Genomic DNA, 16972 nt, shown 5'->3' with positions numbered 1-16972 from the left:
AACACTTGCTCATTTGAGATAGCCTCTGACCTGTGTGGGAAACTGGAAGAAGAAAGAGGGAAAACTAACTCTACCATATGAAAGTAGCTACAAAAAATGTTCAACAAAGGATAACTGACTCAGAAAAACCAAGCAAAAAAAAAATTCTGTGTAATTGACTCTACCTCCATTTTCTATAAAAAGTTGTATATGAAGTGCTCCCTCAAAGGAAAGAGCATAGAACAAGGCTATCCTGAAGACAGGAGGCTTAGAGAAAGACCTATACAAGAAATATCAAGGTAAAAGTATATAATGGGAAGGGAGGGAGAGAGTGTAGTTAAAACAGCAGTGGCCCCATAGAAGAATGGGCTTGATGTCTTAGTTTCAGACAGATGAAGTGTGAGAGCTATGACCTGTTAGCCAAGAAGGAGGAGCTGTGCTAATCTTTAAGGCAAACAGCGGCACTTAACAACTAAGAAAGAGGGAATGAGCAGGCAATTATATCCACTGTACCCTTAAGACTTTTTTGCTCCCTAATACTAGGGTTAAGAGCCTCTTCTCTTGTAGACCTTCACCAGATTTTAGCTTAACTGTATTTTTGGATAGACCAGTGACCTGCTACTTGAATTTGATTTTTTTTTTACCCCAAGCTTTATGACATTGCCATTGAGCTCCTTCCAACAAATGAATGCCAAAGGGAGAAAATTAAGATGAAAGAACAATTACCCCTCAAAGCAAGCACACCATACCATCTGTTAACTTGAATATGGCACTCATTACAGACCCACTGGCAAATGGCTAAGTGCTCAGGAATCTGAAAAGGTTGCGCCCTGAACCCAAAATCAGATAAAAGGAAACTCAGCAGTGGAAGGGCTTTAACAATTATCAAGCCCCTCTCTCTTCCTGCATTTCAAAATTAGGCGAACCATGAATGAGCATGGCAAAAACGCACATAGGTACTGAAGCAGTGTCAAGTAACGAAGAGATTAGCACAGATCCAGCAAGGATATTCACGGAACAACTTTGTCTGTATTATAAAGTGGGCAAGAGACATGGACAAGAAGGGGGAGATGAAATCAAGAATAATTCATCGGGATTCTTTTGGTAATTTCAGTTTAAGTGCTTACTAAAGAATAAGCATTGTGCTAAATGTTTGTCATACATTACCATCTTATTCAACTCTCACCACCTATCTCCCTGGCAAATCCTATCAAGAGCCTTCATACACAGATCTGAAATTTGGGCAGGCATATAACATGTTTATAGTCACACAGCTCTTAATCTGTGGAAGGTACATGAAGCCCCTGACTCTTAGGTCAGTGCCCTTGTTGGTAAATGAGATCACACTGAGATGAAAGCATTCAGGCCAACAGAACATGAAAGGGAAGGACACAAGGGGGGAGGCAATCTAGCAATTTTATTCACAATTATAGTGTCCTAAGAAGAGGTGTGATACATATAAACATCACTATGGTTATTGATTCTAGCCATACTACTCATCATTCCACCCTATAAACATATAAGCTGAAATTTTGAGAGGGTAGTGACTTATCCAAAGCAGCATAACAAACAAATAATATAGAAATTGCAAGTCCTTGTTCATACTGAGCCACATGCCATAAAATTATTTTAGGGATTGTAATTATCTTTTATATTTTGCATATAGCACGTGGATTTAGATTTTTAGGTCTCGAGAAGTTATGTACTTTCAGCTATATTTGTCATGGAATGTCAAATGAAAGGAAAATTATTTTTTTTTAAATATAATTTTTTTATTGAAAAAAAAAAGATTTCCGCCTCCTCCCCGCCTCCCATTTCCCTCCCCGTCTCCCTTTTCCCCCCTCCTCCCTCTCCCAATGTCCCAAGGAGGAGCAGAAGGAGGGAAAATATGAGCAAAGAAGTCAGGACCACGAGGGGTGCACCCACCCACGGAGACAGTGGGGCTGATCTATTGTGAGCTCACCAAGGCCAGCTGGACTACGACTGAAAAACCATGGGATAAAACCGGACTCTGAATATGGCGGACAATGAGGGCTGCTGAGAAGCCAAGGACAATGCCACTGGGTTATGATCCTACTTCATGTTCTGGCTTTGTGGGAGCCTAGCCAGTTTGGATGTTCACCTTCCTAGACCAAGATGGAGCGGGGAGGACTTTGGACTTTCCACAGGGCAGGGAACCCTGACTGCCCCTCAGACTGGAGAGGGAGGGGGAGAGGAGTGGGGGGGAGGAAAATTATTTTCACAGTGAATCTGCCTTTTTAAAACCATGGTGCTGATCCCTGTGTTCTAAATTCTTTGTGCATGTCCTTAATTGCGCACAGTTCTCTTTTGTCCCTCCTTCACATTAGCATATTGACAAGTACAAGTACATCAGAAGGTCCTTCATAAGCCACAACACTTTATGCTGCTAAATTGCAGCCTGCAAGCTAGACTCAATAACATAGAACCAGTAAGAGTGAGTCACATAACTTAAAGTAATACAAGACAAACAATGCTAAGGAATGCAAAAGTAGAATTAGTTTTTCATTTATCATTTCATTTATATTAATGGCTGTCTCCTAAGATTTTAAAACTTTGTAAGATCCTGTGGTTGATCGGTTTTTTGGTTTGTTTATTTGCTTGTTTCATTCATTAACAAATTCACTTTTCCCACTACAAAAAAGGTATAAATTCCCATCATTTCTCAGATGACAGTGTCCCCATGGACCTGCTGTGAGCTCATTCGTATGGCAAGGAGATATGACCTTTCAGGTAGGAGCTGGGCAGGTTTCAGAGCATTGTTAGAAGAGAAAAAAAGAACAGAAGTGATTCTTTATATATTTTTTGTCTTGGGGTGACCTTTTAGAAGAAAACTATAAATGAAAGATATTTTATTTTACTTTGTGAAAGCCTGACCATGATGCAGGAACAGGAATAACAACAAAAGAATCACAAAGGTATCTGCCAGTTATCAGCCACTTGAAGCAAGAGGAGAGCAGGTAAGGGCAATATGGATGATCCCAGAGACTAAACTGTACATTTTTTGACCTAGGAAAGGATAAGTAGAGTCACTGCCACCAGAGATTTGCTTACATCACAAGGGTGCCAGGATACATGCATTTTTTTAAAGTTAAATTAGCCCAGAATTCACTTCAGATCTTTCGTGGACATCCTACAATCTTTTCTGTCTAAAGAGGAGGCTGGTTCACAAAAATGACTGGATAGGGAATGGAGCTTTTTCACAGTGACACATTGCACAGTGAGTAAACAAAGTAACAACTATCAAATGTTCTTGTGGACACTGCTAGCTCTGGGTAAACTGGTGAAGTTGTCTGGACTCCCTTTTTTCTTTGCATTTGCCTCTTCTAAGACTCTATTCAATATCTAGAAATCATCCTCCCTGTATCCCCTTCTAATCTCCAGACTGTAACAATATCTAATAGAAGGCATTTGTAACTTAATATGAATCTGAAAACATACATTCACTCTCCTCCTATGCAATGCCTGAAATTCGAACTAGAGTCATAAAATGTAATGTGCCAGCCTCAATTCAAAGGATCCCAGACAACAGCAAGCAGACAGGGAGTCTGGGAGAGGAGGAATGCTGAAATCAAACAAATTGGAGAGGCTAGTTCACTGACTCAATCTATTGTTTATGTTTTGGGTATGTAATACATAAACATCACTACATGTACATGTTTATGTAACTACATGTGCCTTTAATCACTACTGCCCAGCATGGAGTACTATTAAAGTATTTGTATTCTCTCATTAGAGACAGCTCATAATAACTACACCATGTATTTATAGGACACAGTCTATCTAGAAGACTCCAGTGAGAAGCAGAATACTCAGTATTATCTATGAGGGTTAGTTACATCACATATACTAAAGGAAGTCTTGATTATATCTCATTATATCACTGTAAATCTTGGTTTTAACCACAGATAAGAGTACCTTACTTCATTTCTCTCTCATCACTTCATTCTAACATTCTGTACATTTCTCAATCTACTAAGGCTCTGACTTTATCCTCACTTTAAATGGTTCTCATTCTTCGGATTTTTTTAATTCTATGCTTACTACCACTTACAGTTGCTGTGAGGATAAATAATATATTATAACATGTTACTTTTCATAATGATTCCAGAGACTGTTAAGATTCAAATGTTCTATATTAATGGCAGTGGAAATTTAGGATGCCATAAAGACTCTCAATAATGCTGCAAGTTGAATATGTGGTTCCAAACCTGAATTTCTGGTATAATAATTTTAAGTGCTAAAGGAGCCCGGATGATGATTAATAATGTTCTCCTTGAAGATGTTCTAATTTTCTAAATCAAGTAAGATCCTGTCTAGCTTTGTAAATCTCATTTAAGAGACAGCTAATTTCTCATCTAGATATTCAGCCCCACAGAATCTGCAAATCGTTTATTTTAGATAGTTTTTATTTAGAATACAATAGAAAGAAACCACTAAGAGGTGCTGCAGATGAATAAGCAAAAACACAGGATCCAACATATTTCATATGTTCACAATGTTATTTCTTTATAATGATAAATTTATTTGCAAGTGTTACAAATACCAAACTGAGTGAAATGGGGAACTGTGAGAGACAAATAATACTCTCTTCCATCTTCTCTATCCAAATACAGTATTTTGAATGGTGGGAGGACCATCTGAAAACCTATTGTTTTGAGTTAAGGCACACTTCAACTTTGAAGATGTTTCTTCCTTCCAAAACTACAACACTCATTCCTTAGCTCATTGTCCCAAAGGAAACAAAACACAACTTTAACTTCACTCACACAATCAAAAGAAATTCAGTCCAAAACACAAGGCAGACAGAGAGTCTAGCAGGCTGGCTGTGGCTAGAGCCTGGGAATTGAACTGTCTGACCATATCACATATATATGGTGGCAACAATCTGCTGTTAATTTCTGTACTTCAGAATCTGGAAAACATTGGAAACTACAAGACTACAAAAATTTTCTGGCATTTTACTTACTAGAAAAAAATACAGATTAATCACTCACACTTTACTTAAATGGTCAGTCATTTTCCTTCATTATGAAAATCGCTATACTAACACAATCCTTAACATGACCTGTGTTTCTTTGGGAAAGACTGAACAGATAGTTATAAATGGTCACGAATTGGCATCACAAAGGAAACACGAAAAGGTAAATAGGAGACGGGGAGTTTAAATGTTAGTTTCTTGGTGTTTGTTCTGGTTGGTAGTTTAATTCAGTCTGCTTACAGATTCAATAGCTGAATAGACTGATTAGCAGCTGAATCCAGGAAGCATTAACTTGCTGTGTTAGCAGAAGACTGGTGTGATTTGATATACCTACCCTGAAGTTTACTGGGGTCCAATAGTAGTGTTTTCTACATCAAAAAAGGAAGGATTCCCTTCCATCCAATTTCAGTTTAAATCAATTCTAAATCTGAAAGTGTTTGGTGAAGCCCAAAGAGGTATAATCTACATTGGCAGTCTGCACAAACAAAGATCTGCCTATAGGTCTTTGAAATTCACTTGGTGCTTAGGCATTGTATTTCTGAGTTCTCATTTTGCCACTAAGCAAAATCACCCAGTATACAAAAACTCGGGCTTAACAGAGAACTCACAGATAATCACTCAACTTTTCTGAAATGTACAAACAGTTTGATGAACATTGAGTCCAGAAAAATAATTTGTACTTTGAGCTGCACTCTGGACTTTGTCATCAATTTGTATTCTGACATTAATACAGCTGTTCAACTGTTTTGTGCATCCGTTTTTCTCCCAGAAAGAAAAATGGAACAGATATTTATATGCAGTATGGCTGTGGGATATAATAAATGCTTGAATTAAAAGGACTAAATTTTCTAGCTAGTATGGCAATAACAAAAGTTTCCCAAGTTTAAAATAATTTACTGTTGCATATCAATAATGGTTCAGTTTCTGTCTCTAACTTGCCTTGGTTTATCAGCAGGCTATAACCTGACTCTTAGAAGCTGAAGGCATTTTTTGTTTCTATAAGCTCATTTTTCAATTAAATTAAAATCAAAACCATTCTTTTGGTTCATCTCCCAGATTAAAGCTAACTGACAGCCTCATTAATGATTAAAAACAGCAGGTGGTGATGGCTTGGAACAGTTTGACCAGTCTAAACATCTTGGAACCTACATCATTCCCCTTCTCCTCTTTTCCATGTATTAAAATGGAAAGATTCTGTTGTTCACACAGGTTGGTAATTTTACAGACCGAAGAGCAGGGAGGAAAGCAAATCCTTTATTAAAAGGGGAGAAAAATACAGAGATCGAAGGAATGGCAGCAGAGAAGTTGGAAAATACATCTCTGGCACAGAATTTGAACTTGCACACTAACGCCTGGGAAGTTGCCTTGTTATAATCAATTAGGGCTACCAAGTTTTCCCAGGTAATTAGAGCAACGTATGCTTACAGATTTTCACTTTAAAGAAACAACATTATAAATTATCCTTTTATTCAAACCAGATTTCAATTATTCTCCCACAAGACTTATAGAATAGATTCTAGGCTACAGGTTAGAAAGCCCCTAGGGCTTAACCAGTTGGGCTAGGAGCCCATAAATGTGTATATACAGCTCCACTTCAACCCTATTGAAATTTTTCATGTTAAATTCAGACAGGATTTCAAGTACTCTCATTTGCCACAGAAGTGGGTATTACTAAGAGTAAAAGCAACAAAACTTACAATTAAATAATGTCTATTATGTTTTTGTTTAGCAGCCTGACTGTTTGTTGCCAAAACTTGTGAAGGATAACAGAGTTTCTGATTACAGGGACCCTTAAAAGAAAAAGTGTCTCTCAAAAAGCCTCTTGAAGGTGGCAGTGCGAATTCAGAGTTCATTTTCTGATAAACTCCTTTAGCACCTCTTGGAGTTAATGCCTTTCAAGTCACCTCTGCTATCCGCCAGTAATCTTTTTGTCTCTGCCCCACTCCCACATTGACTGGGCTACAGGTTCGGGAAACCATATCCAAATTGTTATATGGAATCTGGAGATTTAAACTCAGCCCATCGTGCTTGAACACAAAGTGTTCTTACGTGTTGAGTCATCTCTCCAGCCCCTCACTGTTTCTCGAGTAACTTTGAAGAACAATTTTCTATTCTCTTCACTTAGCAGAATAATTATTTTTTAAATATTATACTATTCTTCCTAGTTACATAAAAAGTCTGTAATTTCCACCAACCTCGAGTTTTAGAAGGTCATGTGTGACCCAAGTCTAGATTATTTAAGCCCTCTGAAACCAATCTACAAGAGCATGTGTATAGTACCCTAACAAGCAATGCTCCTCATGACCCTAAGACCAACTTAACTCTTGTCTGACCTGGTACTTGGTGTTTTTACCAAGCTGGAGTTTTATTGTGGAGAAAGTCTTATATGAAGAAAAAGTGAAAACGTTGCCTTATGGAAAGTTTACCTTTTTAATGTGGACATATCAAGAAGCTTGCCCTAGCCCAATATGTACTAGCAATGAAATAGCAAATGAAGATAGAGATTATAAACACCAGGGAGAAGCCTAATTATTGATTAAAAAATATATGGCCATGGAAGGTTATTATGGTTCTTAACCATATTGTTATAGACAGAATATATATTTTAAAAAAATTTCACAAAAGGTAATGATATTTCTAGTTTACATCATTGACATGTAAAATAGTCAATATTATAGCCTCTTATACTATGGACCACAATCCCATATAGGTTTATGTAACTGAATGTGGAGATTGTAAAAAAAAAATGCCAATAGCAAAATATTTCTGGACACACAAAAACGACCAAAAATTAATTTGAATCAAACACGTGTTTAGTCTGAGGCGTTTTAGGCAGTGCTAGTTCACACTGAATCCTGCAGCAGCATTGCAGCCCTGGCTCTTAAAGCACAGCATGTACACTTCACACTGTGTCTACCATGATGCCACCAAAGAGCAACTAGCACTGCCCGAAGCACCCTTGGTCAAAGTATCAAATGGTAAGAATTTCTGGGTTTTTATTGCACTGTTCTTCTAGAAACATCATGACTTAGTCACACAAAACAAAGGCTACTTAACAATTGTCTACCATGATTCCTCACAGTATATCAAATTAGTATATTTTTAATCATATCATCTTAGAATACTTTATTTTGGAAGTTGATGTTTGAGTTTCTGACTTGAGTTTCTTTCTTCCTTCCTTTCTTTCTTTCCTTCCTTCCTGCTCTCTCTCTCTCTCTCTTTCTCTCTTTCTGTTTTTTTTTTCAAGACCAGGTTTCTTTGTGTTTCTTTGGTGCCTGTGCTGGAACTAGCTCTTGTAGACCAGGCTGGCTTCAAACTGACAGAGATCTTCCTGCCTCTGCCTCCCTAGTGCTGGGATTAAAGGCATGTGCCAGCACCGCTCGGCTTTGAGTTTCATTTTTAAAAGTCATTAAATGAATTTTGGTGTGAAAAATTCTGAAATGGACATAAACATATGTCTGCCATTCTGTGCTATATATTTATGCAAAGCAGTTTTCTCTTCATTAAGGATTATAAAATCAAAGTATTTCTCAACTTTGAAAAAGCTAAGATTTTCTGTATCCTGCAGTATAAAATATTCATCCAATGTTTAACACTTTATGGAAAAATAAATAAGTACATTCATCTTAATCATATGCAAATTTCCTTTCATTTTTATAAATGGCAAAATTATGTGTATGCAAAGATAAATTTTTAAAATAATATTCTCTATGATTAATTAACAGGAAATGTTTTATTTGTATACTTATTTGATGTACACATAGATTTCAAGAATTTTAAACATTTTCAGAAGAAAAAAAGGTCATGAGTGGAAAAATTTAAGAAGCCAACATTGTGACTTTTGTCTCATCTGCTACACTATTGGCAGCATATCTATTCATCATGGCCCACAGAACTTACTTTTGCATGAAACATCTGGAAAAGATTCACCTAGCAAATCACCCAAATAGAGCATAATTTTATCTAGCATACAATCTTGGGGTCTGGCTTCCTGCTATTTCTCCAATGAGATCCCATTGCACAAAAAGGTATCTTTTAAAATGCATTTTGCTTTCCAGTTCAAATGATCTTAATTGATTTCTTCATTGATCATATGGCAATCTCTTCCACACTGGACCATTTATGCTATTGGTCCATAAACTCCTACAGAATCAAACTCTGAGTTTCCCATTGTGCTCTTTTTGTATAATCTCTACCCTCTAGTGCTTAGAAACACTAAAATTCATAATGAAACCTAAGGAAAATATCCCATGGTATTCTTTGGATAAATGATAAATCTTTTATTATAACTGGTATTAATAGTAAATGTTAAAATGACCTTGAATATAAAACAACTAAAATTTCCAAATAGAATATTTAAAATCTTGTGTATGTGTGTGTGTTTTGTGTGTGTGTGTCTGTCTGTCTGTCTGTGGACTCATGAACACACGTGTGCACACACATGCACATTAATTTTCCTATCTGAAAGAAGATAAACATCTGGTTCTATTCTAAATGTCTTGCATAGAGAAACTGATGACAAAGTGTAAAAATAAATTTTCTGATCAAAAGGCTTATACCAAAATAATGTTAGTGAATAAGAACAACATGTATGTTTCCACTAGCTAAGAGCAACTTTTTATTGCAATGACTATCTTGTCAACAAAATATAAATAATGCTTCTGTATGGATCCTATTATCTAATACAACAATGCAGTTGAAATAAATAAAACTCAAGCTCTCATCTCTCTACCTAACTTCAGTATTATCTTTGACACTGGGAAAAGATAATATTTCTGAGTATCAGAAAAAAAAGATGAACAGGGCACTGAATATCCAAAAGCCATCAAGGTAAGAAACCTATCATCCTATGGTGAAACTGAACAAAGATGAACAGGAAATTCAACCTCAGAGCAAGTATATTTGCAAAATGTTTTCTAATATTACTGTGCAAATTAGAACATCAAAAAATATGTGTCATGATGTTTTCATTAAATAAGATCTTTCTTAGTCTTTTGTATTGGCACAATATTGACTATTTTATCATTGAGGTTATCTAAGTAGACCTTAAATACTGCAAAGTAAAAATATGGTACTTTGGTAGTCCATAACAGCAGAGTTAACACATTCAACTTCCAGTGCCATATACCTCAAAAATATAGTCAAGTGACAAATGGCAAGATGGGTCAGTAGGTATAGACTTTTACAGCCAAGCCTGATGGACCAAGTTCAGTACGCAGCACTCATATATTCATATGGTGAAAGAACAGACCCAACTTTCCCAAGTTGTTCTCTGACCTGAAAAACATGTTTGTCACTACATCACTACAAGCTTGATCTCTCTCTCTCTCTCTCTCTCTCTCTCTCTCTCTCTCTCTCTCTCTCTCTCATACACACACACACACACAAATACATAAATATAATAAATAAATGTGGTATGATTTTTTTAATATTTGGATAAAGTATTAATGTGTTTTGTGTATGCATTATTTCCGCTTAATGTAAAAATACTATACTACCTGGGGCAGAATGAATAAAAATGAAAGATACATATGTAGCAACATTGTAAACATAATCCTATATTCAAGTAATTAAACATTTCAGTGGGTACATTTGCAAGAAGATGAAAATATTTCTAAAAGTTTCTATTGGAGGAAAACTAGGGAAGAAATAACCACATGAATTGCAGAATAGTGTATCTATCCTCAAAGATGCTAATTCAGGTCCAGGGGGATCTAATCAACCTCTTTGTTGAAGGAAAGATAAAACTTTTTGACAGCAAATGCTATTCTGATAAAATGGAATTTTCAATTACTCTATGAACATCTGGCCCATGCTACAATTTCTGGAATCCAGCAGCACATTGCTTTGCAATGTCACAAAATATTCTCCACTGAGAACTCCTTGTTTTGCCAAGAGATTAATTGAAATGAGTGTTTGAAAATGTAGTGAGGTGAGAGGTAAGTCTGGGGATAGATAAGGAGATAAAGCTGTTCAGTCACTGAATGATAATTTACTTAAAAGGCTAAAGAAAATGAAATTCCATACTGGTGATAGAGTGTTGAGGGTACAAACATCTTAATACACTTGTGGTTGACATTAATCTGTGCATGGGGTGAAGACTATGGAACATTTTCATGACAATTTTGTAGTAGTAATCACATTAGGTGCACACCAACTTCTTCTGATTCATGTTTTACACGCAAATATGTTGAGCGATATTTAGGTGATAATCTTAATAAATAAACAAATTAAGTAAAATGCAGAAGAACTTTTAACACTTTCCAAAATAAAGCACTGATTGTCTTGCATTTGAGTGTGTTTGGATGTGAAAAATAGATCAACATCACTGTAAATTTCTGTGCATTGCTTCTATTTGGTACCAATTAGCATGGGAAGGAAACCAACTCAGTGTTGTAGCAAACTCCAAACTAGGTGCATATTAGAGCAATTACAGTCATCTTTTCAGTAGATGAATTTATAATCAATGATTAAAATCATAAGGAATGAAATTGAGTGTGATCTGAAACAAATTACTTGGGCTTGGAACTAGTGTGCAGTTCTGCGCTATGATCCCCATAAACTTCAGTTTCATACTCATATTACACAGTTAAGCATAATGCAATAGCCACAGCACCATAAATGACCTTGCAAAAAAGGGGAGAGGGCAGCAAGAGGTCTACTAACCCCAGCACTACTCTCAGAGAAACATTGACTACAGAAAGATTCAGTCTGGTAATGCTTTCAATTACGCAACAAAACCATGAGCCACTGACATCTTTCTTCACCCTACTTGTCAATTTCAGCCACTTAAGGAGTCAATATTCTTATCTTCTCAAGAAGGTGGTAAGTTCACTGAATAACATCAGATAGGGAAAGCACTGGTTAAGAGACGAGATTGTGACTCCCTAGCTCAGCATCAAATCACCTCATGAGCCAAGTCAGAAGATAAGCCTGCCTAACGTGACAACACTTAACTTGTTCTCAAGGTACTTTGAGGCCAATTGAGAGATAATATTCTAAGAAGGACGGTGTGTCAAGAGAAAGCACATGCTAAAAAATGTTCCATTATCTTCCTTTCTGGGAAGTCACAAGATCCACAGGACTGGGGACAAACCGAGATAAGCCATATTAATTCATGGACATGATGGATGACAAATAAATCTGGAATTCTGTAGCAACCGGGGAATTAAGCTCAGCAAGCTCACCCACCACCTGTCCTGTTTTCAAACTCATAAAGAGATGCCAGGGTTGAAAGTAAGGTAGACAGCAGAGGCTCTTAACATTCCTTTGTTGCTATTCTGACCCAGCTCACAAACATGTTTGTGGAAATATGTAATCAAAAACACAATCGGAACTCTCCAGTGACTAGGGTTTTGACCTTAAATATGAATGTCTTTTTAAAAGTCTCCTACCTTCATTGAACATAGTGATTCTGGGGTTTCTATGCATAGGAAGAGTTTCATAGAAAAGCTACTGAAAACTACGACATTTGGCCCTTTACTCAAGACAGAAAATCTCCCTGCCATTCACATTGAGAATTCTTATGCTGTAGCAAAGTTACAAAAATACTGAAGATACTTAGGGCAGTACAATGAAACCCAGGTCTCCAATGTCTCTTGAAAAGAATGAACCAAATATAATTTGTAGCTTTCTAAATATTGACAGTTCAATATGAACCCATATAACACGTCATTCCTACCTGCTCAAGGAAAAATTATAGATGCGTAGTCATTTTTAGTTTGATATTCCTGGGATTTCTCATCAAACACATGTTCCCACATGCACAGAAAAAGAGGCAATGCTAATGTTAAAAGTAGAAATGTCATAAGGAAGACCCAGTTATGACACCCAAAGTGAGTCTAACTCCCCAATACAGTGATGTTAAGGTAACCTTTACTGGTTACATTTGGTGTGATGTTGCAATGGTTCTCATAAACCAGAAAAAGTATCAGATTCAGAACTTTGCCTGGGAAGTTCAAAATCAGGCATGTTTGGGGAATTCACCCAGTGAGTGCCTTTCAACTACTGAGCCAGAGGATAAAAGAAGATGCCCTTCCATGACTGCAGGTTCAAGGCAACAAATGTTTAAAAATGGTAAATGGCTGGAAAAGCTGTGATGATGTTCAGAGAAATATAATCAACCCAAGTTAGCTGGTGACACGGTTCCTGTGGCAAGCCTGGAGATGATTTGGAATACCTCAGCTACATATCATTACAAAACCATCGGAAGTTGTGGGCTATCACAGGTAAAGACTGAGATGCAAACAAGAGTTTAATTCCTTTTGCCACTCAAACACAGGTCAAGGGTTGGCTCAAAGTTTAGTCATAATCAGAACAATAAAAAAGAAAAAAAGAAAAAAGAAAAGCATGTCAAACAAATACCAAAAACAAAATGTAAAGATGTTGTCAAAACGGTATACCAAGAAAAAAAATGTGTCTACAGGCACGGATGTGTGTGAAGTCATCACTTTGTTATGTAGGAGAGTCTTTGGATACTGTCACATATTTGTTTTCTAATATTCTTGCTATTATTCAATCTACACAGTACGTAATGCAACCCGTTTGTAAGAAACACTCAGAACATCTAGCTGCAACCCACTGATATTGTTTTCCTTGAGAAATGTGACAAAAAATTAAAACAGATTTTGGTCCAGCCAGGCATAAAGCGAGAATCAATTACGACTATTTTCTTTCCTGGAGTCATTTCATTTTGGAGAGCATCTAACAGAAAACCTTCCTGATCTCAACGAAGAGCGCATTTCTTTGAGATACACATGAGTAGGAAATGATACATATCTGTCTGCATCTTCTGAGAATTAAATTGCCTCTGTTTCAGCTATAAAAATGTTTAATTCTTTATCCTCAGTCATATAGGAAGATTTCCCAGAAAGTATATTATCTCTGCAGATGTCACCACTCTCCAATTAAGGAAAGAAGCAGGGTACAATTGGTAGTGACCTCTCTATATTATAGACTTTGACACTTGAGTCTCCTGAGGAGGGAATGGGATTAGACAATTTAATAGAATCTACAGTGGCTAATTTTTTCCATGAAAAAACATTTTGTTTTGTGAATCATGCATTTTTTGGATTCATTTAGAAAACCAAAACAAAAGAGTTTTTAATGATGTTTACAGTGAAATGAGACAGCTGACGACCAGCACGGAATTACCATATTTTGTTTTCTCATCTTTAAGACTTTTAGCAGTAGGACTTCCAGCTGAGCATGAGACTAGCTTTTCTCAAGACATAGCCAAGCATTCGGAAGCTTCACTGAGCCTAAACACCAAATTGAATTCATATTTCTTAATTGAGAAAGACAGGCTGTTTGCATACCATGTTTACATCAGTAAAATATTGAAAGTGACGTTTGTGCCCAAGTCTGTATGAACAATCTGCCTTAGCTGAACTCTGCTACTGTTTTCAGACCCTGGTTTCTGCCTATCACAGTTTTAAAGAGCACCTCTCTCTAAAAGTGCTTGTGCCTGGATTCATACAAGTAGATTCTCTTCCCACATGGGGATGTGGCTCCTGACATGTGCTTTGTGACTCACTCATCTCACAATAACAGAAGGCTTTGTATTGACTCAGTCACATTCTTTTCACCTGTCTCCCCTGTAACCAATGGCATGGGCTTCTGCAGTAGCTCCAAGGCTTTGGAATAGTAGTCCTGTAGGCAAAATGGAAAGTCTAGCATTTTCTATCCTCAGGAAAGACTACAAAATCCATGGGCAGAGGATAGTCTCTGGGAAAAGTTTGCTAGACTAGTAGAGAAATAAATCCCACCCCTCTGGTCTCATTAGAGTTGCATTCTATGCAATTTAATTGATCAGCTGAATCCATACACTATGGCATAAGTCATTTATTCCTGATGAGAAAGCATCTGCTTACTTCCTATGGGCTCAAAGCAGTTATTATTTAAAAACAATGTGGATTCAGTCACCTTATAAAATTCCCCAACATTACATAAGAAGGTAGACTTATCCTGATAGATGTTGTAACACCTCAAAACTCTCGATATGCTGTTAACACGTGAGCTAAGGGAATCCCTTCATAATAACATGTGCCCTGCAGTAAAGTAACACAATATGTCTAGAAAGATTCTTGGTTCTTTGGAACACATAGTTTCGACTTAACGTTGTCCATCCCTTACCATGGTCGGGCATCTGAGATCCCATGGAGGTCACACTGGTGTTCAGCACATCATTCAGAGCAGTATCACAGTACAGGCTCCTCTGGACATCATGCTCGCTGTCAGTCTGGTCACTCTCCTCATGGCCACTATCCTTCAGGCTGTTGCCCTCCAGGTCCTTGAAGGTGGAGCTGCTGGGTTGAAGAAAATATGTTAATTTACAACTGTGATAGATCTGATTTTTAAAATCTTTCCAGGCCAGGATGATGTCAGCTCTGTAAGGAGGCCAGCAGGAGCTAGAGTGTCCAAAAGGGAAAAAAATATGGAGAAGAGACATTTCTGTTTGAAGGTAATACAACTTAACAATACATAGAAGTTCTCAACATTGGATGTTGATACAGCTAATTATTTTCATTTGTTTCTTTTTAGTGTTACACAACAGACAAGGAGGCACAAGACAAAAATCTAAAAGCACTTTTAAGAATGTTAACATTGCAGTTTTTCTATTTCGATACAGTTAGAGTCAAATAGAAATAGCCAATGTTTTCTGAGAAATTACTGTTGATGAGTTACTATTTTAAGAGATCAACATTAACTTTTTAAGCCATTTATGCTGTACAAGGAAAAGGTGCTAATAATATTACTACTTGCAGATGAGATAACAGAGATATATAGAAGTTAAATAACTTGCCCAAGGTCGCACTGCTGGGGAAAAAAGTATAGCACATGTAAGATCAACCCTTGCTTGTCAAGTTTCAGTGCTTAAAATCTTAACTATTATGAAAATTGCTTCTCTAGAGATATCTAACAATCACCAACTATAAAAAGCAAAAATGGCAGAACTTGAAATAGTATAATTAAAATTAAAAGGATGATAAAGGTTGGAGAAACCAGGTCAGTTTCCTAGTTGTTTGATTGTTTGTTTTGTTTTTAAGACAGGGTCTCATTCTGTACATCAGGTTGACCTGGAACTTGATACATAGCCCACACTAGTCTTTGAACTTGGGATAAGCCCCTTCATCAGCCTCCTCCTGCATCCTGGGATTACAAACCTAAACTGCAATACCACATGTCTTCCTGCCAGTTCTGAGTAAAAATGGCAGAGGAACCAATTCAAAGAAAAGGATGACTGACAGCAGCTGAGAAAAACAGTTGGTACATGGAATGTGTTTGGGATAATTTTATGTGTCAACTTGACTGGACCAAGGGTAATCCAGGTAGCCAGTTAAGCCTTATTTTGGAATGGGTCTTTGAGTGGGTTAGCTGATTGAAGAACTGAATAAAGCATGGATCTTTTCCCAGTATTGGTGGGACTCATCCAATCCATTGAAGAAGACCTGAAAAGAACAATAGGCAAAATGTTGAATATTCTTTCTGCTTGAACTGGAACATCAATATTCTTCCATATTCAGTTCTCCTCATTTCCAGGCTTTCAGGCTCACACTGGGATCTCTACAACTGGGTCTCTAATTCTCAGGCTTTCAATTATACCATCATCTTCTCTGGCCTTCTAGCTTATTGGTGACAGAGCACAGAAATTCTGAATATTCAACAACTGCATGTATCAACATCTTAAACTGCATGAGTCAACATTCACAGCCCTGTCCCTCAGAGACATAAGAGCATTCACTACATATGGTAAAGAGCTATGCCATGAACACAAGGATACATTGCCACTCTGCACGTTTGTCCTAAAGGAAGCACACAGAAAATTAACACATGATCAACCTGGATGTTGAATCCTTGGTGGCATAAGCATAAAAAGTGAAAGCTCAAGAGAGCAGTAACTGGAATAACGGAATGAAGAATTTGGTGATGGGAAGCACTAGCCTGTTAGTTAACTACTTCAGAAAATATATCTGAGCATCAAAGTCACTAAAA

At 37.0% G+C, this 16972-nt stretch overlaps 1 protein-coding gene across 4 annotated transcripts in view; it reads right to left on the bottom strand.

The window, feature by feature from the left end:
• The window catches only part of Pcdh19 (protocadherin 19), a 104500-nt gene that overhangs the window by 23019 nt on the left and 64509 nt on the right, over positions 1–16972 (bottom strand). For 3 of the 4 annotated variants that reach the window (XM_050127283.1, XM_050127285.1, XM_050127284.1), the window contains one exon: positions 15113–15285. In XM_050127283.1, coding sequence (XP_049983240.1) covers positions 15113–15285 — 173 coding nt within the window. The remainder of the gene's footprint in view (positions 1–15112; positions 15286–16972) is intronic. The other variant, XM_050127282.1, reaches the window with a different exon arrangement.

Source organism: Alexandromys fortis, unplaced genomic scaffold (assembly GCF_014885135.2).
Source record: "Alexandromys fortis isolate MF-2015 unplaced genomic scaffold, M_Fortis_MF-2015_v1.1 scaffold_241, whole genome shotgun sequence".
In the NCBI taxonomy this organism is placed as follows: Eukaryota; Metazoa; Chordata; class Mammalia; order Rodentia; family Cricetidae; genus Alexandromys; species Alexandromys fortis.
Note: the sequence above shows the minus strand (reverse complement) of the source record. Positions and strands in the feature narration are given on the sequence as shown.